General features: G+C 39.4%; 2 protein-coding genes across 23 annotated transcripts in view; one reads left to right on the forward strand and one right to left on the reverse strand.

Moving 5' to 3' along the window:
* Positions 1-575: 575 nt before the first annotated feature.
* On the forward strand, positions 576-12,402 carry BTLA (B and T lymphocyte associated). 2 transcript variants are annotated; one of them, XM_068693234.1, is made up of 6 exons: positions 576-765; positions 7,244-7,552; positions 8,730-8,765; positions 9,869-10,006; positions 10,908-10,954; positions 12,064-12,402. In XM_068693234.1, exons 1-6 carry the CDS (start codon positions 681-683, stop codon positions 12,388-12,390), a joined length of 942 nt encoding a protein of 313 aa, XP_068549335.1. In that variant the 5' UTR covers positions 576-680; the 3' UTR covers positions 12,391-12,402. The 2 variants fall into 2 exon arrangements, with proteins under 2 accessions (XP_068549335.1, XP_068549337.1); XM_068693236.1 differs by lacking the exon at positions 9,869-10,006.
* LOC137861774 (OX-2 membrane glycoprotein-like) overlaps positions 6,646-26,165 on the reverse strand; it is a 49,110-nt gene continuing 29,590 nt past the window's right edge. For 2 of the 21 annotated variants that reach the window (XR_011099837.1, XR_011099853.1), the window contains exons 6-8: positions 18,632-19,169; positions 17,197-17,336; positions 6,646-9,793 (exon numbers count right to left, since the gene is read on the reverse strand). Coding sequence is in view for 1 of the 21 variants with exons in the window: in XM_068693316.1 (XP_068549417.1) it covers positions 23,447-23,472 (26 nt within the window). In the remaining 20 variants the exon portion in view is untranslated. Of the gene's footprint in view, positions 12,716-16,850; positions 16,908-17,196; positions 17,337-18,631; positions 19,170-20,514; positions 20,556-22,994; positions 23,057-23,385; positions 23,473-26,165 lie in introns of those variants that run through there. The other 19 variants (XR_011099866.1, XR_011099854.1, XR_011099846.1 and 16 more) reach the window with 19 other exon arrangements.

Below are 26,165 nucleotides of genomic sequence, written 5' to 3' on the forward strand. Positions count from 1 at the left end.
AGAAGTTTCAGATGTTTTATAAATATTTAGAGAGAAAAGTTTGGAGTCCTGAAAAAGAGCACACAAAATCCAAACCCCTGTTACTTGGCTTTAACATCATGAGCATGCTAAGGCTTGGAAATAGTTGACTCAATCTCTCATAGTGTAGGCTATCATAAATTTATATAAATTAAAACCATTCAGACATCTGGTTCTGACATCTAACAGCTCAGCTTCCTCATTTGATGATCTTTTATCAAACTAAGATTGAATTAGAGTAATACACAAAGACTGAACGAGTTTAATATACTACCATGCATACTCTACTTCTGGTATATTGTTGCTTGCAAAAATCGAAGTCTCAAGTGCAGAGCATCTTTTAAAACTAAAAATCACTGGCTCTATTTGTTTCGCCCTTCTCTGGCTCTGCATACAGTCTAAGATGCTTTGCCTTGAATTGCAGATCACTTCTGATATGTTGTGAAATGATCAAGCAGTTCACATTTCAGCCACAAAAAAAACCCTACCGCCTAACCCATCAGATTTTTGCATACTATATTGCTTCCCCACCCCTTTCTTCTGCACTGTCTTGACAGAAGAGCTAGAGAAGGGAATCAGCTCAAACCTAACAGGATGCAAGGGGGCCATCTGAACTGCATTTTTTAAACCTACAGGAACCTCTCATCTACCATGCCCAGAGAATGAAGTCTCCAGTCACGCTGATAAAAAGTGTCTTACCCTATATCCTTCTAGTAATGCTGGCTCAAAGCAACTATCAAGTTTACGGTAAGATGAGGTCTTATAATTTAACGTATTTGTAGTTACTAAACATTGAGGGGAAAAAAAACAGAAACCAAAGCAATGCTTAACGTACCTTGGAGATGATCTCTGTCTTATTTTTTTTGCTATGTCTGAGACGTCTAATGTGATTAGAGATGATTATGACAGCAATTGAAATATTAGGTACCTGGATAGACCAGAACTCTTGTACTTGAGGACTGAATGCATCTTGTTTCATGATCAGAGGCTCTGCTTGCAAGGGGGGGGGCCACAGCATTCAAACATTTACTTGAAATCCAGGATTTCAACTAGCTCCAAACCAGATGCAGTTCACAGTCAAATTGTCCTTACCAGATAAGTAAGAACACCTTTGGTTGTTTAGCTTAGCTCAGTCTTAATTTTTATCCTGTTTTCAAATTCAAACCTTCATAGTTTTAAAATAGAAAGGTTCTCCTAATTCAGACTGATGTGAGGACTACACTGGGCCCAATTTACTCCCAGTTTTATTTTTATTGCAGAGGTTATTTTGGTTCAAGTTCTTCCATGATATTCTCATACAGGAGACATAAACGATACTATAGAAAGAAAGGGAGCCATATACATATGATAATAGCTGCTGGCATGGATGCACTCAGCTGCTCTTGGTACATTTCAGGTGTATCAAACAATACAGTTATCAAAATAACATCTGTTATAAGGCAATGTTAAAATTGCATAAACAAACTGAACAAGCTATGTGAAGCTTAGTTGACATGCATGACTGACTGTGCAAACCTATAGCATCAAATAGCATTTTTATGAATAAAATACATCATAAATACTTGCAGGAAAGGTTAAATGAACATCTGGAGCATCTGCCTAGGAAGGGAAACCCAAATATTTGGCTTTAAAGACACAAATTACTAGGTCAGTTAGATGCAGCTGTTTCTTAAATCAGAGTGTGGTCTGAGCTCAGACCACACTCTGATTAGACCAGACTACTGAATTGCTTTACAGTTCATTTCCAAGTGGCTAAACTAACATCCTTCTGAAGGTGGTGCATCCAGTGCTTATCATCTCCTTTCTACTTCAATCGAAGCCTTCTCGTCTTGTAAAAGTTGACTACTGTTTCTATTCACTTCAGAATGCCCGTCTGTGGTATCAGCTCCTCACAGTCACCTCTCCGCATTGTCCAGTTCAGTTTATTAACATAATCAGTGAACTCCCATATTCATCTGCCAGGATCCTAGATACAGTTTTTAAAACAGAATACTATTTGTATTATGCTGCTTACTGCATGAATCTTGTTTACATACAATCTACTCCACAAGGTTTTACTCTCTGATCTACATCAAAATGATTTGAAGTCCTCTGAGAGCAATACTAATTCCTTCTGCTGTTTTACTTTACTACAAATATCAGAATTGTGTTTATAGACGAATTACAGAAGAAAACAAAAACAAAACAAAACTTTGCAAGCCAGTCTCTCTCTCTCTAGAAAAACATATATACACATTTAAATCAATGTTCTGTATTTACATTTTAGCCACAGGTTTCCAAACTTTTTTTTTTTTTTTACTTTTATTATTTTTAAAAAGTAAACTGAAAGTTAAAACCAAGTTATTTAAGCTTCGCTTGTTGCAAATCTACCTAAAGTTTCCTGAACTCCTAACAGAAACCACGTTGACAGTAGCAGATTTCATATACCAAGTTAATGCCAAGCCAATCTTTGTTATATTAGGGAAGGAGAACTAAACAAGTTTTGATAATTTACAAACAGATGGACCTTCCCTTCCTCCCACACCCAATAATTTTAGTCCAGATAAACACTGTCTCTTTTGAAAGACGACAACATAGGTTGTTCCCACCCAGTTTCACTGAAAGTGGTGGTTGTAGCCTAGACAGCATACATGAAGTCGACGCAGCATTTTATAATGACAGAAACAAAACCCAGAAAGTCCCCTGTCATCCCAAGAAGCCCCAGCCAATAACTATGTATGTGCACGTGTCCACTACTGGTAGACAGTTCCGCAAACACCACCTTCGCTATTGGCCTGCTGTGCAGCACAGTCTGCACATCCTAACATTCAGCTAAGGCAAAGTTCTACATCCCCAAGTTCCAGTCATTAAAATATAACTGTGTGTTTTCTGCACTTACATAGCTTTCATCAAGGAATTGTTATTTAAAGAAATAAAATAAAATATTACACAGCTGTATTTTTAAGGCACGGGGCAAAATAACTGAAAAGGATCAAAATGAAATTTCTGTTAGCTAAATAACATTCTTAGTCATTTTACATATATCACAATTTATTTTTTTTTTTTCTGAAATATTTTTAAATCATTCTTTGGAAAGCTTTCTCTGAAACTGAGGGAAATCTGACAAAGACCTATAGCCAGGAGTCACTTACAAAGTCTTCTGTATTGTTTCTCTTCCTTAGTACATCTTTTCTCAATACAAGGAGGGAGTATATTTTTCCATGATTCCTCCTCACACCCTATTTCCTATTTGGTTAAATTCTAAAGGAATTTTGCTAAAAGTAATGAAGAACTTCATATTAAACTTGAAAAACCCTACACATCAATGCACTTTCTGCTATAGTTTTTTGCTATAATCTGATCGGAATTAGAATCTTCCCAGAGAGTTAGACTTGAGCTGTAACTGTTGCTAGTGCTTCACTGTGGTCACCGATAGACCCAAAAGTCGGATTTGAGCCTAAATATAGCCATTTATTTCTCATGAATGATTGACATTTTATACTTCAGCCACTATCTGCCTTCGGAAATCATGCATATGACATTTTATCTCACCCCTTAGTTCTCTTCAAAACAGCAGAGAAAAACAAAAACAAACAAACAAAAAAGATAAATCCTTTAAAACTAAATGTCTCTGAAATTCCAATCAGTAAGTCTTAGTTTACTGGAGTTCTTAGATGACAAGCTGAGAATGACACCTTTTAGAATACAAAGATTAGAAAGCTCAAATTTTAGCTATATTTTTCTTCTAATGGGTTGACTTAGATAAGTAGAAAGCTGTCTCCCATAATCTCTGCTCAATAGATCATGTCATGACTATACTATTCTCTAAAGCATAAGAATAATGAGGAAAAAAATAAAAAATGATTTTAATGAAAAAAAAATTGTCATGAGTATTTCATTATTATACATGCTTTCTCCTGAAATTCTTAACCTAGCAGTACACTGTACAGATTTTCCTTACCTGTAAAATTAATCCTAGGTTCAGCAGAGCTTGGCTTGCCACAGCCTATCCAGGAACATGCTCAAGTGACCTAAAATAAAATTTGCTTTTGGTTAAATTGAATCTCACCATGTACTGTAAATTTGAAGGTGACACATAAATCTTTCATGTTACAGGTTCTTTTATCCTCTTGAAAACTGCCCATTCAAATATTTACTATGAACACTCATATACATACATACATATATTTATAAAACACTGAAACCTTCAGGCTTGATATAAAACCTTGTAGCTGGTTTCAGCTCTCTACTCATAACAGCATTCTATGAAAGCATAATTCAATACATTTTGCAATGTGCTTGCACATGTACAATATAATTGGCAGATAATGTCTCTAACATTGACTACTCAGCAACCACATCAGGACAAAAAAAAATTAAGATACGCTGTAAGAGGAAAAGTATTCCGAGCCATGTTTGTGCTTATTCACTAAATAAGGTTTATTGAGTGTTTCCGTCAAATGACAATCAATAAACAGAATGCAAAAGGTTCTTTCTCCTTATCAGCTATTGATTTTTTTATTCCCTTTTAAGAAATATACATCTCTTCTTGCCTCAGAGATTATGGTTTATATTGTTATTTAAATCCCAAATCTTCAGAGACCTAATGCTGCTGAACGTTCCTTCCAGCAATCTGTGAAAGATAATTTAAAATTTGTCTCAGCAAATATTTTACTCAGCAAAAAAGTCCAAAATATTTCGGTTTTACAAGTATTTTTTTTTTCCCCACTGTTTGTTATTCACGTTTGTTATTTGCTACGTGGGATTTGGCTTGGGAGATGAGAAAGTTTAACAAGAGATTATGGGGTGTGTTCTTTCTGAATTCCCACACTTGGTTGTTAAAGACACTATATTATAAATAATAATAAAGAAATTATCTATTTTTTTATTATTAAACTTCAAAATAATTCTAGCTGACAATTTCCTAAAGCCTAAATAAATACTTTTTAATTCTTATTCATTAAAAAGTCACAGAACATAAAAAAAAAAAAAAAAAAAAAAAAACAGAAAAAAGAAAAAAGCAATTACAATCGTTTTTCATGTTCTTATCATTGTTTTGTCATTGGAAGAAAAGAAAAAAAAATTACGTGAAGGCAACCTAAAGCCCAATCATTTTACACCTTTAAAAGAAAGGTCTTTTTGTAGGTCCTGAGAATGCTGTACAAATATGTACTGAAAAGCAATCTGTAGCTTGTATAGCTCCTGTTTAGCAAGTTCAAAAGGATTCTGCTTGACTGACAGAAGAAAAAAAAAAAAAACATTACCAAAAAAAAAAAAAAGCACTAAATCAAATAATTGTGTTTACCTACCATCCACAGGCTGCTTGTAAGGAATTCACAAATGATAACTAAAAAATTAAATAAATTTTTAGTAAATTAAATCTCTTCTCCAAAGTGTACAGCTATACTGAGAAGGGGGTAAAAAAGTACAAACTAGAGGAAATGCAAGACCAAGTAAAACCCTGAAAGCATAGGAGGCTTTATTTACTGGGGTTAATTGACAGAAGGCTGCCAAACTCTTTCACCTGCATCAGCAGATGGAAATGAAGGCTAAAAATCTACAGGTGTGTACAGAGCAATATCATGTAATGAGCCTCTGCTGGTCGGTGAGATGGGAGGACTCCTGCTGAGAAATCATGGGCAGGCAGCAAAACTACCTCAGTCAGTGACAAGTACAATTGAAGATCTCCCGCATTGTTTTCCCCAACCTCAGTGACATGCTACTCAAGTGGCCTTGCGAAGAAAGCAAGAGCATTGGACTCAGATCCACTAGGTGGCAGGAAATTTTGCTTCAGAAACATAATTTTAGCAAACGTAGTTATGTTGTAGTTACACTAGCATGGTGAATAATCACGACCAGCTGATGAAGGAATAAAATTGTGGCAAATGTTGGTATAGATATTTGGGAAAACTGGAATGCTTTAGAGCAATAGGTAACATCCACAAGACATGTTGCTTTCCAGTTATCCACAAAACTAATGTTCATCTGAGTTCATGGGATAAAGTACCCTGTTGTAAGTGAATGCAGAGAATTTGCTAAATGCTGACCAACAGCAGCAAAGTGCTAGCTATCCTACTGTGAACGCTATTAATACATTTCTGCTCAAAACTCGCTATTATTGAATGCTCTAAAATTTATTTCTGGTGTGAAATAGTCTGAGATTTTTAGCAAAAGGGCTCGCAAAGTAGAGGTCATCTGATCAAAGATTTTTAATATGACTTTCCCAAGTTCTTAAATATACCACCCAGGTATTCACAAGAATTGCTGCACCACTTGTATAAAAATCCTTTCTGGCATTGCAGGTGAGACAGTCTTCCTGAGCCATTTGACATCACAGTTAGATGCCACCTTGGGGCCCAGAGGCTCCGTCCCTTGAAACAGCACTGGCTGCTGACAGACAGATCCTTCCCTTCTCCACACTGCTATTTCCTCCCATACGCCTTTCTCCTACCTACGAAACTTTTCTTAAAAATCTTTACTGTTTTTTCCACTCCCCTCTACCAATTGGAAGATACAGACACACCTACTATTTCTTGCTCTAGAGTTGCTAGCAACCACTCTCTTCAGTGCACAAGCACTCTGATGATAGGGAGCTCTTGGATATCACATAGTTTTTATTACTTCTACTTAGCCAAAGAAATCAAGCACTACAAGAAACATAACTCTTTAATAAAAGCTCCAGACTTTCAATACTAAGACCCAGAGTAAAGGCAACATACCAGAGTTTGAACACCGAGTTTAACAAACTTTTACAAAAGTGAAGAAACAGAGAGAGGATATATTTATAATTATTTTCATTATTTCAGTTATGACATATCACTACCAAAACCAACCAACCAAACAAAAAGAACCCTTTACTTTTGCAAATTATCAAGAACTGTGAAGTAAACAATAACCTGAAATAAATCTAAAATAACAGAAAAGATCTTTGAGAAGGATGACAGGAAAACCTTCTTGGTATATATTACATTTTTTCTCTCCAAACTTCAATTTCAGAGTTGGCTGAGATACAGACTGATATTTATATTGGACAAAGAAAGTGGATTTTAACAATCTTCCTAAAAATGAAGGAACCAAGAAGTCTTGATTTATCTGCAATGAGCATCCCATACAGAGATAAGATCTGAAAGTGGATAAGAGAAGTCTTGCATACTGAGAGAGAAAAGAAACTGATCAGTGTCATGGAAAGCATATTAACAGACCCCACCATCACTATGATTTTTCTCATATTTTTCTTCTTTTATAGGATTTGATGCCAGTGACTGTCCAGTAGAAATTCAAGTTCAAAGAAACTCTGAATACGTAACTAATATTGGTAACTCCTTGACCATATACTGTCCAGTCCATTACTGCAAGGAAAGACCCTTAATCCAGTGGTGCAAGATAGAGGCGCATGAATGTGTGCTGCTGGATAACAGCAAAGCAGAATGGAATTCCACTGTGTTTATTCTGAAGTTTTTCGCCATTCACAAGAATGATAGCGGGATGTATCGCTGTCAAGCAGTAACAGGCAACTTCTTCAGCGAGAGCAACGAAATAAAGGTTATTGTTGAAGGTGAGGCCCCTGTGTTACTAAAGAACCCTTTTAAACAAATGGATTCCATGTACAGGAAAGTTCACTCATGCTGCACGATGGCTTCTCCGAACAAGTTTGTCTGGTGTCGTAGGAATAGCACAAGATCAGTTGTGCTGGTACTTACCACATTCTTCATGCTTCTATCTTGCTTCTCGGTGCTGGGGAAAGAACAAAATAAAGAAATAAAAGGAGGATCTGGAAGAGAAAAGCAAAGCTGCTGACAGCTAATGGCCATTAGTGAACTATTTGATTATTTAAAAATATTAGTTGGAGCAAAGAAAGACTGGTTATGTGTTATAAGGACTAGACAGGATACAAATGGTCATGTATTCATAGTTGGCAATGCCACACAACAGCAAAGAGGACATAGAAATTCAAGCCTCTTGCTTAGAATAATCTTGTGACAGAGTAATAAAGTATAGTTTTGTACCCAAGAAGTTCAAGAGCGGGAAAGATCACAGTACCTTTAAATGCTCTTAAGGATTTAAGGGCAAGCCAGACATTCCTATGAATTTAGGCAGTTGGGATGCCAAGTCTAGATTATGGCGAGCCACGTATGCCCTCCTCAACATTGCTTTGCAGCTATAAAGTGGTCTGTGCAGCTATGGTGTCCTATTGACCCCAGGTAGTTATGAAATTGTTCTGTTGCTAGTTCCTCTCCTGGTAAGTTAATGGACTTTAATACCTTGTTTATTGACACAGGAAATGCTGTAGCAAAGGGAGCAATGTCAAAATTTATGGTTGTAATGTGATAGCAGACACAGTATTTCCCCAAATAACATGATACAGGTTTTCCTTGGATGTGAGAAGAGCAGAAGACATCCTTGAGTGACTACAGAATGGTATATTCACAAATACCATTCCATGAATAAGTGATGTAATCAAGCATTTGCAAAATATTTCTTCTCTTGTTCTATTTATTTGAATGCCAGAGGTCTGAAACACAGAACTGCTCTGTCAGCTGTGGAAGACCAGCACTTCATTCCTCTTCTCCCAAAATACTGCGCCCTTTGCTGGATTTTGTTCCCTCTTCCACCATCAAGCTGAAGGAGAGGTTTGTCGAGACTTCAGTGTGTGGTGCAGAGTACACAACTGCAGAGCAAAATATCAAGTTGCTGTTTCATTTCCCTGTCTTTTTTTTTTTTTTTTTTTTCAGAAAAGTCTGAGAACGTTATCACAACTTCATCAGAAAGTAAGTTCTGATTCTTATTTCCTTTTCAAGAGGAGGGAAACAATTTGTGTTGCTATAAATTTCCTAAGTAGGTTGTTTTACATAGTCAAGACAAATCAAAACTCATTGCTGAAGAACCATTGCTTTCTTCCTGCTTGAACAAAATACAGTCTCAAGTGTCACAGTTTTCAAGCCCACAACTGTCCAGCAGATAGCAGTGACAAAGACAATTAAATTACCTCCTGCTGTGGTAATCTATACTTCCAACATGCTCTTTAATACCCCAGTGACACATATGGCTTATACTTACAGAACATTAGGAATCACAGTACACCACCACTTTAACATACCTTGAAGTATGTTTTTTTACTCACAGTTGGTTATTGTTCCCAGTACAATTACTGTGAACAGCAACTCAAGCCCATATAGGGTTCATCTGCTCTGTCTGTTCTGTGATGCTCTTTCTGCATTTCCTGCATCAGAAGGCAGCAAACCTCAAAACTGTGCATCAAGAATCCTTATTTGTAAGAAAGTGCAGTAACATAAATTAGGCATATGACTATCAATACCTTTCTCACACCGTTTTCATTCCCACGTGTAGGATACAAGGACAGTTCCTACATTCTAATGCATTTCCCCTGATAAAGTGATTTATTTGCTGAATGATGCCATGGGTGTATACTATAACAGCATTCATTTCCAGGCTTGATCATCACATATTTTCATCACAGCTGATACAAACTTGTCAAAAAGCTTCTTATTTTTGTTCTTGCTGTTGTTTACAGTGCAAAGACTACAGAAAAAGAAGACAGACCATAACGTTAAAATATATTGGAAGTTTAGAGCAGTGCTTTAATTCTGATCCTTTGTTTCTGCCAGCCTTGTGCCATGCATCATTTTTCAATGACACTTCCCATGCATTTTTCCTTCCAGTACCTTCATGCTTGGTAATATACCAATGAAGATGGTTGTCCTGTGAACTGATTGCTGTTCCAAACTAGAATGCTTTAGTTATATTAAGAAGTCAGTTGTATCAGAAAGAAGCAATGCTGGAAAAAAAAAAAAAAAAAAAAGTTAAATATTATTCTATTATTTTATGCTAATACATGTTAATGCAATTTTAGATACCACTAGTATATCAGAAGAGTCCCAAGAACCTGGAAAAAACAAGATATTGCACATTATTTATTCTTCAGTATCCGTGGGTCTATGTTGTCCATTCATCTTCATATGCATGTTTTCATGTCTCAGAAGGCACCATGGTGAGGAATTTTACCATATAATTTTTTTTAGTGTGTATTTTATCACACTTTTTTTCACAGTTTAAAGTTCCATTCAAAGCTCTACTGTAATCCCCTAGTAATTACCCCATTTAATTTCTGAGATGTCTTTGTCAAGTGCACCAGTTAGGGTACTCAATTTTTTTAAAAATAATTTGTCCTAAGTATTGTTCCCTTCCAGAGAGACCAGCAGTGGAAGTAAAGTGAGAACAAATCAAATACTCAGACTTCATAATAATTGGAATTCTTTTTACCATTTTTTGAACACCAACTTAGAAATAAATAGGACTGTTAACCATATAAATGCAATCAAGTTCTACCCAGTTACTTTTCTATATTTCTACTTTTCTTTCTGAAATATGAACTTGTTACAGTATTAATCGCTCCTGTTTTACGGGAACTCTTACACAGCTTCCATACTCTAAATCAAGAGTAGATTTTGGAGTTCCCCATGTCTTAAATTAAGTAATTATTTGCCTATTATAATCCGATGGATTATTTTATTTTAGGAAAATGAAATTATTTCCTCTTGCAAAAAAATTAGCATGTTTTCTTATAAGGTGGCTTGGTGATTTTTCCATGCCTTTTCACTGAATAGAGAGAAAACTAGCCACTAGCCTCTAGTACACTGGAAATTTCTCTATTCCTCTTCAGAGAAGCTCTGAGGAGCACAGAAATGCATTCTAAAAACATATTGTTTTATTTTGATTTGTTTTTATCAGAACAGCAATTCCTAAATCCAGTTTGGAAATAGATTTTTATTCTTTGAGGTGCACTCAATAAGGGAAGGACTGCTTTACTAGTTAATACTCTTTCCATGAGCAGAAAGGCATCATCTCAATGCTTATTTATTGAAACATCCTTCTTTTTTTCTTCTTCTTAGCAAAGCAAAAGAGAACTCCATTGACACCGCAGAGACTAGAGAGCCTGGTATGTTTAAATTTTGCCATTACTGAAACCTGAAACTGCATAATCATATACTGAGAACAAATCTTTGTGTACTATAAAATGTGGAGTAGGATGAGGGACAGATTTAGTGACCCTCTTGGTGCCTGTACAGAATGACTTCCCTGGTGTGAGATATCCCCTTGGTTGAGCTGAAGGAAGGAATTGAGAGTTGTATCCACAAAAGTACTTTAAGCATCTAAACTCCTGTTAAAATGTATTAATTTGTAGGCCCGTTCCAGTAAGAATTTAGGTACATCTGTTGATGTACCTCTGTTGACCTGGTTTTGACTGTCTGCATAAGACAAATGATGCACAGAGTAAGGAAAATGATTGAAAAGAATTTCCTGTGTTGCTAACATCAACTCACTCAGCTCTTGTAAACAGTTCTAGAGAAATTAAATGGGCAGAAGGCAGAACATGAAAGATGCCACAGGAGCTGACAGCTATCAGTCACAAGGGAAGTATTGGCAGGGATTGAAGGCCACCAAACAGATTGCAGAGCTCCCAAAGGGAGAGGTGGGAGAAAGGAAATTAAAAGCAGTATATTCTAAGTGGTTAGAAAAATGGATGTCAAAGAGGATTTCTTTAGAGAGAGATGAATTTATGGAGGAATTTGCAGATTTTGGGAGAAGGAGAAAGATTTACTTGGAGAATAACAAGACAAAGAGGATAAGAGGCAAGAGATCAGGAAATGGGACAATGGGTGTAATCAGGATAAGATAGTTTGGTATTTGTAGGTGAAAGTAAATAAGAGTTAATAGGACTGGAAGGAAAAGCCTGAATGAGTGGTACAGAAGTGCTCTCACAAGGATAAACCAGTTTTTCCTTAAGTTGAAATCAGGCAAGGAAAGACATGACTGAATTTGGGAAGGGAAATGGAGAAAGGCTAGAGATACATGTGGTTTATAACTTATTTCAAAGATCAGCAGAAAATCCAATGATCAGATGAGTCCAATGCACCTGAGTTCAAAAGCAGTTTTAAAGGGACACAAAAAAAAAAAAAAGAGTAAAATTTATATGCCCCCTATTTAACAGGAGCACAAGCAATAACCAGATATGCACAGAGCTATACCCTGTTCTGCTTTTCACAGGTCAGAAGTCCAGCAGCTGTTCCATCCCACACTGCTGGGACAACTCAAGCTTCAGATGAAAGCTCTTTGCTTTACTGCTCCATGGCTAGCCCACAGCAGCTCTTGTATGCCAACACAATTTATGACAATGATGTTCCTCGCTGGAATGCTAAGAGGACAGTACCTAATGCACCTAATGATCCTTCCATCCCAGCTTCACCTGAAAGCCTAGATGTCCTCATATATGCTACACTAGATCATTCTGCTTCTGCAGAAAAATGCCAGAGAAGGGAACTGTCTGTAGAAAATGAATTTACAGAATATGCCTCCATTAACGTAAATAAATAAATATAACAAGGACTTCTCCAGACTACCATTTTGCATGCTGTCTCAGATGTAGCTTCCCTCCAGGATGCTGTTCCTTTATCTCCCAGGAAGACTTCCTTTTTGTTTAGAAGAACCTGTGGATGCTCCCCGCTACATACCGGAATTCAAAATACAGTCCATGCTGTGCAAATAGGTGGGTATTTTCATTGTGTATTTGTCTCTTAAAGGGGCGAATAAAAAGAAACAGTCAACTTTTTCATTCTTCCTTTGTTCAGGACTCTGCTTCTAGTGTGACCTTGATTTGGTTGTGGTTTGAAAATAGACAAAGGAGAAGAGGAGGTTTTTCCTAGGATATAAACATGTAAAATGAATCCATGAGGAAGACAACACTGAGACAGATTAATTCCTCCCAAGTAAATGCTAAGCATGTGTGTGGGACATTTTTTTTTCCTGAGTTTCTAAGATAATCATCCCAAGGCTTCTGGTTTTCATTCCAGTTTTTCTCCCTGAAAAATTCTCTGAACACCATGAATGTCTAATCTTCATATTAACCAAAATCTTGTTAACACTCGTTTGCTTGTTTCTCATGGGTAACAGGAGGAGGAAAATGTTGTTTTCCTTTTACAAAGAAGTCAGAAGATGTGCGACAAAATGTCAAAATGCAGTGTTCTCTTTTTTTTTTTGCTATTGGTGCGATGATTGGTTAGTTAAGTTAATGCATATTGCTTTTGTCCGTGATGAATCAAAGTAAATAAATGACGAGCAGTGACCGACTACAGACAAAATCAAAAACTTCTGTTCACTAGTAGCTGTGTGCAACTGTGTCACACTTAGCTTGCCACCCAGCACTGGCAGAAGAATATCATTATATTTCATGCTCAGGTTCATTGGAAAGAAGATAAAAAGGATATAAATGCCAAAGCACCATTTGAAGTTTGAGAAGAATGCTCACACCCTTCTTTTGCAGCACTGTGCAGCTAGAGCTTGGATACCACACATCTGCTCCTGCAAAATAATGCTCTGAAAAATTACTCTTAGCAATATTTGCAACAAGAGGTTTACAGAAGCAAATGGGCAGTCTTCAAACTGGTTAAAAATTTAGACCACAGTTGAAAAAAAAGGATATACCAGTCCTCAGGGTGCACATAACATACCAGATAATTTGTGCTAAACTTAGTAGAAGAAAGTCAGGCTCCTCTGTCTTCATAATTTACCTTGGTACAGTTCCAGCTAACACCAAAGCTGTTATCAGATACACATTAATCCTGGTATATGGATAATTTAGATGGTTTACTATGCTTATGACTCACTCGTACTTCATCCCCCTCCATCTCCTCCAAACCCAATCATGGTATCTGTGTGGAGAAAAATCAATGGATTTCTGCACTGGTAATTAGCTCAGGCCACAAGGTATGTTGACTTTTTTTTTTTAATATATAACTTATCAATCCAATAAATCACTGATAAACCTCATTAAAAAAAAAAAAAAGTGTGGAAAATTATCTCCTAGAAAAATTCATTAGTTTACATATGAAATAGACAGTTAATTGCATTTATTGCTCAGCTGATAGAGGCAACAATATTTTTTATAGATTTCAAAATACAAAGAAACTGTCTCTCTGAAAGAACTTCTACGTCAGTGGTCTTAAACTGAAAAACACGGACTGCCATTCAGTGAAGAGAAAGCCTCAGCAAAAGGCATCAAACTTCTCTAATTTCTGTCTATGACCTGGACACTGGCCTTGCAGGCAGAAAGGGAAAAGGCCATCCTTTCAGGAACAAGTACAAGTGAAACCATATGTTTCTCACGGATGTTTTGCAATATAAATACTCTGCTCATACCATAGTACATAGAGAGAAGAGTCCAAAGTCCCTCTGAGAGATGAAGGGGTGCTGGGTTACAGGCAGGTTATCTGTGTGACTTTCCAGCCAGCTCTGAGGTGCATTCACCCTGGCACACACAGCTTTCCCTCTGTCACCCCAGCCAGCCAAAAGCATCAGCAGCTCTGCTCAGAGCAGCCCCAGGATGACGCCCTGGTGACCAAGAGCTACAATGAGACTGAGTGCATGCATGAGAAGTACTGCACAACCCCCAGCTGCAATGCTAGTGAGATCTGAACGTGACACGTTTTACCCTTAGAGCAAGGCATGGCTTAAGAAGAGGTCCCCAGAGAGTCAGGTTTGATTTGGGAGATGAGATTTTTGTAGATAAACAGGAAGCACCTTACCACCTTACCATAAAATGTGCTAGCATAGAAAAGCAAAGCACAGGAGTCTGTGGTAGGTTCTTTTTTTTTTTTTAAGCAAATACATCGAGAGTCTGTCTTTTGAAGGAGGGAAGCAAGAGGTGTTGACTGAAACCATCTACCATTTCAGTCACGAATTTCTGTGTACCCTTTCAGTCAAGAATTTTCATGTTCATCTTAATCATCTAGTCTACCTCTCAGAAACACAACGGTTACATTTGAGACATGACACCTAACAACAGTTGTGCTAAGGGTCAGTGGATGGCCTTCGAATTTTCTGGAGTAGCATCCTACTGACAGGGCAGGACGGCAGTGGAAGCAGTGCAGTCTCACAACTTGTTGCATGTGCTCAGTGTGTGACTGAAAGAAGTCAATACCAGTGTTAAATCATCCACATGACCACTATAACCTGTTGAAGAAAGCAAACAGGCATGGGATGCATTCTGTGGGGGATGTACAGCACCTGTGCAGCCTCCCTAAGATGTAGCCCAAGGGCATCCAGCCTACACCAGATAATTTTCTACTTCTTGACTTCCCTTTTCTATTTTTGCACCAAATACACGGTGCAGGTATAGTCACACAGGAAGCCCAAAGAACACAAAGCTGTTCTGCTCTGTTACACCCACACACAAGCATGGAAGGAAAATAGCAAAGTCTGCGGAGCTGAAGGACTGTAAGTGCATGTTACTGCTCTTCATCATGATCCAGTGACCTTTTCCTGCAGGGGAGGAACATGCAGCTGCACTGCCTGGTTACTCTCTCCCGAGCACGGCTGCACAGTACATAAGTCTCTTACAAGCACAGATGGAACAAATGGGTTCTTAGACTGTAAAACACACCAACCTTTCTAGTTTCATTTTCTCCAGTTATTCCCTCAAAGACTCTTGCTTCTAAGAAAAAAAAATACATATATATGTATATAAAACAATGTCAGGTTTATTCATTTCCCTACTCTTGGGCCCCAAAGATCTATGAGATGGGACTGCTTCTGGCAAACAACAAACTTTGCCATGCTGCTAGATCAAGCGACAGTTTGCCAAACCTTGCTTCTCCAATTACCTGTTTTGAAATATTTCTCCCCCACACCTCCACAATATTCTGCCCTCCATTTTGTATAATAAGGTGCACAAGCAGTGAGGAGTGTGCAGAAGGAAGTGGTACAGCTAAAACTACTTGAAAGATGAAGTTTGCATCTCTGCATAAAAGGCATAATCTTGCATCTGGGATCTTCCCATCTGGGCTGAGCCCTGGCACCAGGCCACACCAACAGGCTGGGTGCACAACCAGGCTGAGGGGAGAGGCAAACATCCATTTCCACGCCTGGCCTGTTCCCCAGCCTGCTCTCTGCAGTGGGTTCCCCATTCCGTGGCCTCCATAGATCTGTTTCCCTACTCTGCTTCAGATCAACAAACACCAGCCCAGGCAAATGGGAACCACAGGCAGTGGTGAGGGATGAGAGACAGGAGCAGATCTCGGGGGAAAACAGAGCAGGAAAAACATACCTGAAGGGATGCACAGAAAAGGATCGCTAAGGAGAACCACCAGCACCTAGCGGACAGCAGTTTTCTGTTGAGCTTGAGATGTAAGGCTGCCCAGGGAAGTGGTGGAGTCACCATCCCCAGAAGTCTTTAAAAGACGTTTAGATGTAGAGCTTAGGGATATGGTTTAGTGGGGACTGTTTGTGTTAGGTTAGAGGTTGGACTCAATGATCTTGAGGTCTCTTCCAACCTAGAAATTCTGTGATTCTGTAAGCAACTGCATGGCCCTCAGTACAGGCAAGAATTTGTGAGGTTAAGAACCCTCATTTTTGAGTGAGTTTTAAGTGGTGACTAGTATTTTTCAAAAACAAACAAACAAACAAAACCCTACACCCGAGGCAGGCCTGCTCATGTGTGCTCATGTGCAGTTCCTGCTCACATAATGAAAAGGAAATGCCTAGGAACCAAGTAAGGCTGGATGGTTTCCATTCACACAGGCCAGTGGTATGTCATCTGTGTGAATCTACTGCACTCATACCCTTTCAGTTTCACACAAGTGATCTTACTATGCCCTTTAAGTTCCAAACCACTGTAATTTACTACGTAGCCTGAAACCCAAAACCCTATTCTGCTTTCTCCCTTCCCAATGTGCACACACATCTCCAGGGATCCACAAATAGAATACTGCTGCCATAGTTACTGTAACATAGATAAAGAAATGGAAAATCAATATTGGAAACATCATTAAGAGACTGACCTTTTAACTATTATGAATCTTGGCCTGTGAGACAGAGGACTTCATGTTATAATGAACCTGTAGAGTTAATTATACAAGTTTTGTGTCATTAATTTTAGTCTTTGTGTTGAGAGGAGACTTGCTTGGTCAACTGTCCAAGTTCGGAGTATACATGTAGAATATGCTTGGCATGAGATGTCAGCCAGCTGAGAACCTGACACTGATCATTTTGCATCAACTCAAAAGTAGCACTTTGCTGCCTAGAGCTAGTGCTGTGGCAGCTAGGTTTTCATCAAGTGACCTTTATTCACAGACTCTCTTTTAAGGTGAGATTTCCTAGATGAGCCAATTCATATGCACTACTTACTACATGTCTCTGTGCGTAGTGTTTCTGGGACTCCACTCAACACCAGTGCTGTGCCATTTGCTGCAGCTCAGCCACCACCACCGCGGAGACAAAAGCCTTCCCTCTGATCGTGAATCACATGCTCAGCTTTCACTCTGCACCTTTGGAAGGGGGAAAAGTAGTCAGAGGCAGGCATGTTCAACAAATACATTACAAAAAGGAACTTCATAATACTGTGGTTAGAAGCTGACAGTAACTAACACATAAACTCTCCCATATATCCCAGCAAGAAATTGTGGTTGAATGCCCTAAGACCCAACACTTCCTAAAAGTCAAGCTGCCTTGGCTAATACAGCCCTCGTAAACAACCTTCTATCTATCTTTCCATCTGAAACTGTGGCTAATGATATCTTCTGTAGACTACTTGCCCTCTCCCAGTTGGGGCAGTATCGGTAGGAAGGCACACGTACTGCCTATGTAGCATTTCTACACATAGCCAGACGCACCAACATGTATCTGGTGACTGAGACCTGCAACCGTGACCACATTTCTTCAGGTCTCAGCACCGTTCACTTTCTGTTCACAAAGAACCAGACCTCTACCTAACACAAAAGGACTCACCATGACCAGAAGCTATGGAGCTACTTCGCCTGGCACTAGATGGTGAATAGATGTTTAAGTTTTACAGACAACTATTCTTCAAATAGGGCCCAAGATAATCCATAAAGTCACTACTCAGATTTCTGGATGCAGTCTCAGAGGTTTAATGGATTATGCTTGCTTTTTCTCAAGTAACCTATTCTACAACAATTTCTACCTTGGTAAGAGAGATCTGCTTGTCAACTTCATGTGTACTGAGAAATTCACCTACTTTCTACTATTTCTGGATTATGGGAAGGATGGTGAAGCAGAGGTGGCTTCTGCTATTTTTTTCTCCTTTTTCAAGCTGCTAATACCAAGAAATATATTACTTAAAGTTCATATTAGGGATTTAGCCTCACTTTGCTGTATTTTCACAAATTCTGCAGAGGCCCAGAATCTTTTGGAAATGTCATCTCATCTAGATTTAATAAAATAAAAATAAAAAATAAATTACTCCCTTTGTCTATGCCCTAATCACTGACAGCTGTGGTTTTCTGGAAGCACTAACTTCAGTAGACCCCTATTTTCTCAAGAAATTTGCATTTAAAAGATAACTACAGCAGCAGCCTCTAGCACAGTACAAGAGTAAGAGGCAAAAGCACACCTTACATAATTTGTGGTTACAGAATCACGATGAGCTCCCCAGCCGGGGACCTCACGGTTGCACACAGTGGTTGGTTATCTCTCTCAGGGGCTGAAAAACCCAGTGATCTACTGGCTTCCTCTTCTCTGCCTGTCTGGCAACAGGCTTTAAGTGGTCTCACATGTAAGCATGTGATGGGAAGCAACATGTGCTTTGATTTTATACACCTACTTTTCTTGACGAAACAAAGGTTGAGTAAAAACAGCTCTCAGTGCCCACACGAGGCCCTCATGTTCCAGGGTGGTGTTTCTTCTTTCTTGTAAGGGCTTCAGAGCTCTAATCCCATGAAAGTGAAACAAAAGACAAGACAGAGACAAGACAAAACTGTGAAAGTAACTGGCTGATCTTAAATTAAGGGATAGGGTGCCAAAAAGCAAATTCAGAATGGAAGTGAACAAAAGCAGAGCAAAAACTCAACCCTGAAATCCTGGGGACATCACATTCCTTTGCAAAAATCTCCAAGTGGTGCAGCCCTTGCTGAAGTGCAGATTTCCATGCTGAAGTGCAGATTTCCATGCTGAAGTGCAGATTTCCACTGCACTGTACAAGCTGAGAAATTCACAGGGAGAGATTTTAACTGGTTCAGGTGGCTTCATTTTTTCTTCTTTTGAAGAGTTTTGCAGCACTGGTCTGTTGGCAAGAGGATACCCGGTATCAGAATTAGCACTTCAGCATGTCACTAGCAGAGAAGGCCCTGGGAACTTTTTTCCTAGTAAGAAAGAGAAGAAACATAGGTCAACCCTGAAGTAGCCTTTGGAACACATTTCCCAACATGCTGTACAAAAATGCACCCATTTCTTATAAAGGCAATGTGTTAACTGCTTGGAAGTCAGACAATTTCTGGCTCAGTTCCAATAATGAAACAGAACTGCCTTCTTGAGAGCCATACGCTCCCATTTTTGGCTCTAATATGGTACGTGTACTCTTGACAAAGCCACGTAGAGCTATACCTGAGATCACAGATCTCACTTGGATAGGGCCCTCTGGCCACCCCACGGGTCCAGTCTGCACTTCATCGGGAGTGAACTTTATAAGTACACGCTGGGCGCTTATCAGCCCTCTGCCTTTCCTGTCTAGAAAATTAAAGAAATGACTTTTGCAGAGTAAAAGGAAAGAGAAAGCTGGTTGGGAAGGACAACATAACCTGAGGCAAGATCACAATACTGAAAGCCGTTACCTGCGAGAAGAGGTCAACCCCTAGCTCCCCACACCTTCCTGTCAGGTAGTTGTAGAGAGCAATGAGGTCCCCCCTGAGCCTCCTCTTCTCCAGACTAAACAACCCCAGTTTCTTCAGCCGCTCCTCATAAGACTTATGGTCCAGGTCCTTCACCAGCTGGAAGGGCCTCAATTTCCAGCACCTTGATTTCTATTCCAGCATTTTATAATGACTACAAATAGAAGCTTTTCCTATCATTTAGCCTAGACATCCTTCCATGAACCTAGAACCATTACTTCCTACTCTGTCTCAAGTGGAAATGGAGAACATTTTCTCCTACCCTCTTTACAGGTGTGCATTTGTATATTTGAAGACATCGCATCTCACACTAGACTGAATGACCTCAAATCTTTCAACAGACCCACCAACAGTCTTGCTTTTGTTCTCTCTGCTCTCTCGAATTGGTTGACATCTTTCTTGAGGCACAATGATTGAAAAAGCAGAGTCAACACCCTGGAGGATTCTATTTTTCTAAATCAGCAACACCGTTTTCAAATAATTCCTTATTTGAGAAAATAATAATAGTAATAATAATAATAATAATAACAAGAACAACAACAACAATAAAGTTGTGCCCTGTGCTAGAGAAAAGATTGTGAGTTCATTGATTTGGAAACAGCATTCTTGCTCCAGAAACAGACAGGTTAGCAAGCTTTGACCATAGCATTATAAAGTCAGTTATAAGGTCATAATATTAAGGGAAGTACGGGCTCTTTACACATATAAAAATTAATTTTCAAATTATACATTGATTTTGGCAGGAGTCATGACAATCCTGAGCCTCGACACGCCTGCTAATACCTACTGCAGAGACTGGAAAGAGGAGCCAGCACCATACCTTCTTCCTTCCCCTGCAGAGGTGACATAATATCTTTTTACCTTGGAAAACAGATAAACACATTCCGATTAGGCCAAATATTTAACTGAGCTCTTTAAGTGCTGAGTCTGCATGCCAATATAGCAGCGATAAGAAAAGGAGTAACAGCTTTAAACTAAAAGAGGGTAGATTTAGATTAGACATTAGGAAGCAATTCTTTACTCTGAGAGCGGTGAGGCCCTAGAACAGGTTGTGCAATCCACATCTTCCCCACCTCCTGGAGGATTCACTAACCACCTCTAGCTTGAGCACCTAGGTGCTGACCCCACTCAGGGGCTGATGCCCTGGCCCCAGGAAGGCACCTGATGCCCGGGGCAGCCAGGACCTGCCCTACCACCCAGGGAGCCCCCTGCCCCCTGCCCCTGAGGCAGGCAGGGGAAATCATCTGCTTTTCCGCACCTCTGCTGCGAGGTATGTGGTGATTTTCCTGGGGAAGAGGGCAGGTGGGAGAGGAAGAGGATATAAGTAATAAAGACACATCAATCTCCTGTTTTTACTTTATCTCATTACCACAAAGGGTAAGGTGGAAAGTACCAGACTTTTAAAACACAATATTGTTTTTCATTTTCTATATGGATGGAAATTTTGGATGAATGAGTCAAAGCACTCTACTTCCTCTTGGAACTGTTCTTACAGTGCAGTAATAAAAATCCTGATAACCTGACAAGGCTTGCAACCTTCCCTGAAGATTGGAGCTGGTCAGGATTTCTTTCTGTATATAAAGCATCTGGTGAGTAGGCAGCACTCAGTGGCACAGTGCCACTGCTTGGGCACCAGACTAACCTAATAGTTGTTTCCAAACAGTTAAGTGAGGGTAAAGACTCACCAAAAATAAAATAATAATAATTATTACAAAAATAAAAAAATTGGAAGCTTAGTTGTTTAGCTACTTCCAAAAGTGAGATGTTGAAGTACTTTTCAGTCTAGATGAGGCTGGGATCAGCAAAATCAGGAAGAAAAACCGGTGCTACCCAGCCATGTTCTGGAAAAGAGAGCTCAGACCCGAGGATGCAGGAGCGTTGTTTCCACTTGGCTAAGAGAGGGCAGAATGCTCGTCGTGCCTCGCTTGTCTTTCCCCCAGAGCATGCTGCATCCTGCCTCTCTTCTGATTTTTTTTTTTTTAATGTTAGTTTAAATGTTAGTTTAGCTCGGCAGAAAAGTTTCACTAACCACTAAACCACTAGATGGCAGAAAGCAGCAGGGATTGAGCACGGGCACAGCTGTGTCCAGCAGGACCCCCAGCTACCTCAGGCCACTGTGTCCCTGCTGCCAGCCAAAGCTGGCTCCTAAATTTAGGAGCTCTGTGCTCCTAAATTCAACAGGTGCTGCGCTACACCCAGCACACCTCAAATTAATTTCCTCTTTTTTTTTTTTCTTTTTTTTTTTGGGGGGGTGTGGGGTGGGGAGAGAGATTTGGGGGGTTTTTGGTTTTCCCTTGTATTCTCACAGTGCTCAAAGAAGATGTGCCACCTATTTTGAGATGGCAATGAAGTGTGGCATGGTGGCTGTGTGTGAGCAGTCTGATCTTTTTAGGAGAGAGCAGGTGCTTTTCTGCTGCAGTTCTTTGGAAAACAGGACAGTGTGCCACCAGACAAAAGTGGCTTTCATTGATTAAGAATGAGACAAAACTTATGTTCCCTAAATTATATCCTCAATTTCTCACCCTCTTGTGCCTCATTCTCCTAAATTACTATATGTCTAAAAAGAAAATCCCACAAAAATGTTAAAATTTCAGCGTTAGGCACGTTTACTCCACACATTTTTTAACAGTATTTGAATTTTGGCTGAGGATAACACTAATTTTCTCAACCAAAGAACACCAAGTGCAGTGAGTGATGACAAATCCATTTTACAATACGGATTCATTTTCAAGTCTTTTCTCAAAGTCTATGCTTTTTAAACACCCTGGTGTTAGTGAAAAACCTTGACATCTAAAAATTTATGTTCCAAATAGAAAAAGAGCAAGACTTTTATCAATACCCCCATCATCTCCTACCTGTCTTTACCCAGAGGAGCCCGCTACAAAGATGAAAGTTGTTCCATCTCTGCCCTGAGCCCTGCCTGTGCCTGGCTACATGAAGCCAAGGAAAGAAGTTGCACATCTTTTATTTTGGTGACTCTCTCAATGCCAGAGCTCCCAGTCCCTACCCTGTTAACAGGCTGCCTTAACTGCAGGGCTTTCTTCTACTTGGCTGTCCCAAATTAACTGCTAAAATAATGGTCTTTTCTTTAGATTTTCTTACAAGAATGTGTCAGGAATACTGACTACACTTCTGTCCAGGGCATTCTCTGCTCCCTTCTAGCTTCATATCTGACAAATGCAAGGTTTCAAAACATGTTCATTTTTCCTCTGTTTCTTTTTCCTTAAGAAAGTAACTAACTAAAACAAAATAAAACCTTATCTGTCACACAGGACAAAAATCAAACATCTCCAAACAGACCTTGTCATCTTCCCATTGGACCCAGACTCTGGTGTGTGATTCATCCCACCTGTTGCAGACACCTGAAGTAGAATAGTGCATCTGTGTTAACTATCAACAGGCCCCCTTAAGACTCATGGAAGGAAAATGAATCATATAACAATTCATACATGTTACCGTTAAGTGGGCACTGAATCACACCATAAATGTCTGATTCACGCCCCAACTATGAAGAAAGCCTTCTCACCCACAGTGGGACCCAGCGACTTGGCTATGTTCACCAAGGAGAACACAACCTCCTTCATCCTGCTGTTCTATGCCTATTTTCTATCAACCACAAGCCTCCTTTCCAACTGCAGTGAAGTGCTCCACCTGGATAATCTCAGGCAGGTTTAAGAAGGATATCTGCTCACCTGATCTACATGTTGGGTCTGAGTTTGATGCACTGAGTCTAGATCCAGAACTGAAGATCCTCAATTAACGTTAATTTGTGGACGTCCTGTTACAACAATAGATAAAAAACTGAGCAGGAAGCAAAGGTTCCATGAGCTGCTGCATAAAGTACTTGTCTCAGCCTGTCAGAAACACAGGAGTGAAAGAAACTGCTCGATAGCACTGTTCCAAAGAGTTCAGAGACAGCAGCAAGTGCGACAGACAACACGAGTAAGGTGCCAATATGAGAGCTGGAGCATATCCCTCCATAACATAGAACACAGTCACCTTCTCCCCCCTGAACATGAAGGAGGCAGCGAAGAGAAGTCAAAGATTTGTATGAGACAAAAGCTCCAGTCCAGCCCTTAGGCTTCTGTTTCTCTGATCCTTGTAGCATCTACATCAAGATCACAGGCTTTTAGGTAAACAGGGAAAAGTAGGATGTATCTGAAATAATAGTTTTCATACCAGGTAATAACAACTACAAAGGTTAGTGGTGGTGAGAGTTTGGATCCCAGCTTTCCGTCACACAGAAAAATAGTTTGGTTACAGCTGTTCCCCAGGATATTCTGGCATAAACAATTCCTAAGAACTCATAGAAGAAGAATTCACAGACGAATGGGAAGGAAGAAAATTAATAATAAAAGAAAATAATATTTTTTATAGTTTTGTGTTAGCCTAAACACAGAACATGCCAAGGTAGCTGGAGCTAGTGGAGCAGACATACCATATTAGCTGTAGCAACTGCAGTTAACCCCTTCCCATCATGGAAAAGGACTATTCCTATATAATATGTGGAAGCAGGGAAAATTCCCTGGCATGATTTACTGCTAGAGCAGCTCTATTAAAATCACTGAAAGATAACCACTAGAAACACACAGCAAGTATCAATGTAGAGAGTGAAAGAAAACCATGGACTAAATCCTGGTCTATGACTTCTCCCCGTCTTCCTTACCTATAAACAGAGGTAAAAGCCATCAGAGCAACGTCCTTGAAGTCAGGGGACCAGTAGGCCAGCCACTTAACCCTCTTTTACAAATTACAGAAGTGGAGGTGAAAGATGCAAAAAAGGAGGCAAAAAGTAAAAGATTTACTCAAGGTCCACCAAGTAGATCAGCACGAACACACGTAAGAGGAGCAGAGCCTATGGTTTGTAGTGGGCCCTTGGGATCAGCAGCAGGACTGCAAAGTGAGAGAAGCCTCCCTGCAATTACTAGTCTGATCCTGTAAAATGCCTTACCCAAAGGACTGTCCCAGCAAGGCGTGCAATGTACATCTTTCTATAATCAGAAAACACACTTATTGCATTTAACTATCACTTATAGAAAAATAAACATACCCTATGAAAGAGCCCCAGAAAACTGTAATTTGCAATATAACACAAAGGAGGAAGATTATAAATTTAAGCCTGAAAATTTTAACATGATGTCTAAAATTAATCTTCCTAGCATTCTCTTAGTTCTTTTTCCATAAATAAACGTCCTTTAGATAGTTAGCTATTCGTCCAGAATGATGGCTCTATTACCAGCTTATATATCTTTTATTAATAGTTGCACAGGATTAGGTTATCTTTAAATTTCTGGTCTTACTTTCTCTGTTTTTTCATTCTGAAATGCTAGACATGCTTTCTAGCAGGTTAGTCTGTAACTTCAATGCAGTTAAACTGTATTATATACAGTTATATACAGTTATATATTATTATAACTGAAAAACTGTATGTTATGACAGGCTATGTTTTGACAAAGCTTCTATTTTTGAAGTAGGACACAAATTATGGCAGGCAATGTTTTGACAAAGCTCCTATTTTTGACATGGGACACAAATTCCTACTGGTAATCCAACCACTGCTTGTACACTGCTACTACAACACTTCCATGTTGTTGAAGCTGTTTAATGCCTTAGAGCAAACTGCACATGCAGAGAGGACACCATGCCCCTTAACCATTTTTCTTTCCTATAGAGCTTCAGCCACTGGTGATGGCAACCAAGACATCTGCATTCCTGAAGGAAAATGACTGTGGCCAGTGAGAAAGCTTCATTTAGAGGCGAGTTTTGCAATGAGCCATGATAAACATACTCAGCCCCCACTTACACATACAAGACTGGGACTGCAGAGGCTGAGGCCTGCTGCCCACCAGGCCAAGGCAGCAGGGCTCTGTGTGGCCTCCTCCAGCCAATGTGGCCAACAGTGGGCATGGCTCACAGGAAGACTCAAGACCTCTCATTAGGTTATCTGATCCAGCACACACCTCTGGTGCAACTTTACATTTACTCCAGGCTTACTCAGGAGCCACAAAACCTACGGCAACAGCTACAGCTGCCTAAATTAACAACGCAGAGTAGACAGGGAGTCAGACCTGTATCATGTGTCATAGGAGCACTACTCTCTTTGTAGTTCTTCCAAGACAAACAGATCTGAATAATGAAGTCCTGGTTTTCCTTCTAGGAGTGGTCACTGCACTGTGACCCTTCCCAGAGAGGAAAAGTTAGGATAAGGAGAAATAAACATCATTATTTTTTTTTTTCTGGGACTGTCCAGAACTCGTAAAGGTCTTCGGGAAAACAAGCAGACACTATGCAGACGTTCAGGTTCAAAAACAGAGGCTTTAATGTACCTCCTCTAAAAAACAAAATATTTTTCTCTTGTCAGCCCATCTTTGTTTTCCCTAAATCTGCCACAGATGTGTATTTACTCCCATGTGGCTGATAAAAGAGCTATATTCAGGGCAACGCGTACACAGAGCAATGCCCTACAATTCT

Source organism: Anas acuta, chromosome 1 (assembly GCF_963932015.1).
Source record: "Anas acuta chromosome 1, bAnaAcu1.1, whole genome shotgun sequence".
Classification (NCBI taxonomy): Eukaryota; Metazoa; Chordata; class Aves; order Anseriformes; family Anatidae; genus Anas; species Anas acuta.

Excerpts from the sequence above, each read along its gene's own strand:
- BTLA (XM_068693234.1), top strand. The coding sequence starts at position 681 with ATGAAGTCTCCAGTCACGCTGATAAAAAGTGTCTTACCCTATATCCTT. Across the intron at positions 766-7,243 it reads AAGCAACTATCAAGTTTACG|GATTTGATGCCAGTGACTGT; the intron begins GTAAGATGAGGT and ends CTTCTTTTATAG. Across the intron at positions 10,007-10,907 it reads ATGTCTCAGAAGGCACCATG|CAAAGCAAAAGAGAACTCCA; the intron begins GTGAGGAATTTT and ends TCTTCTTCTTAG.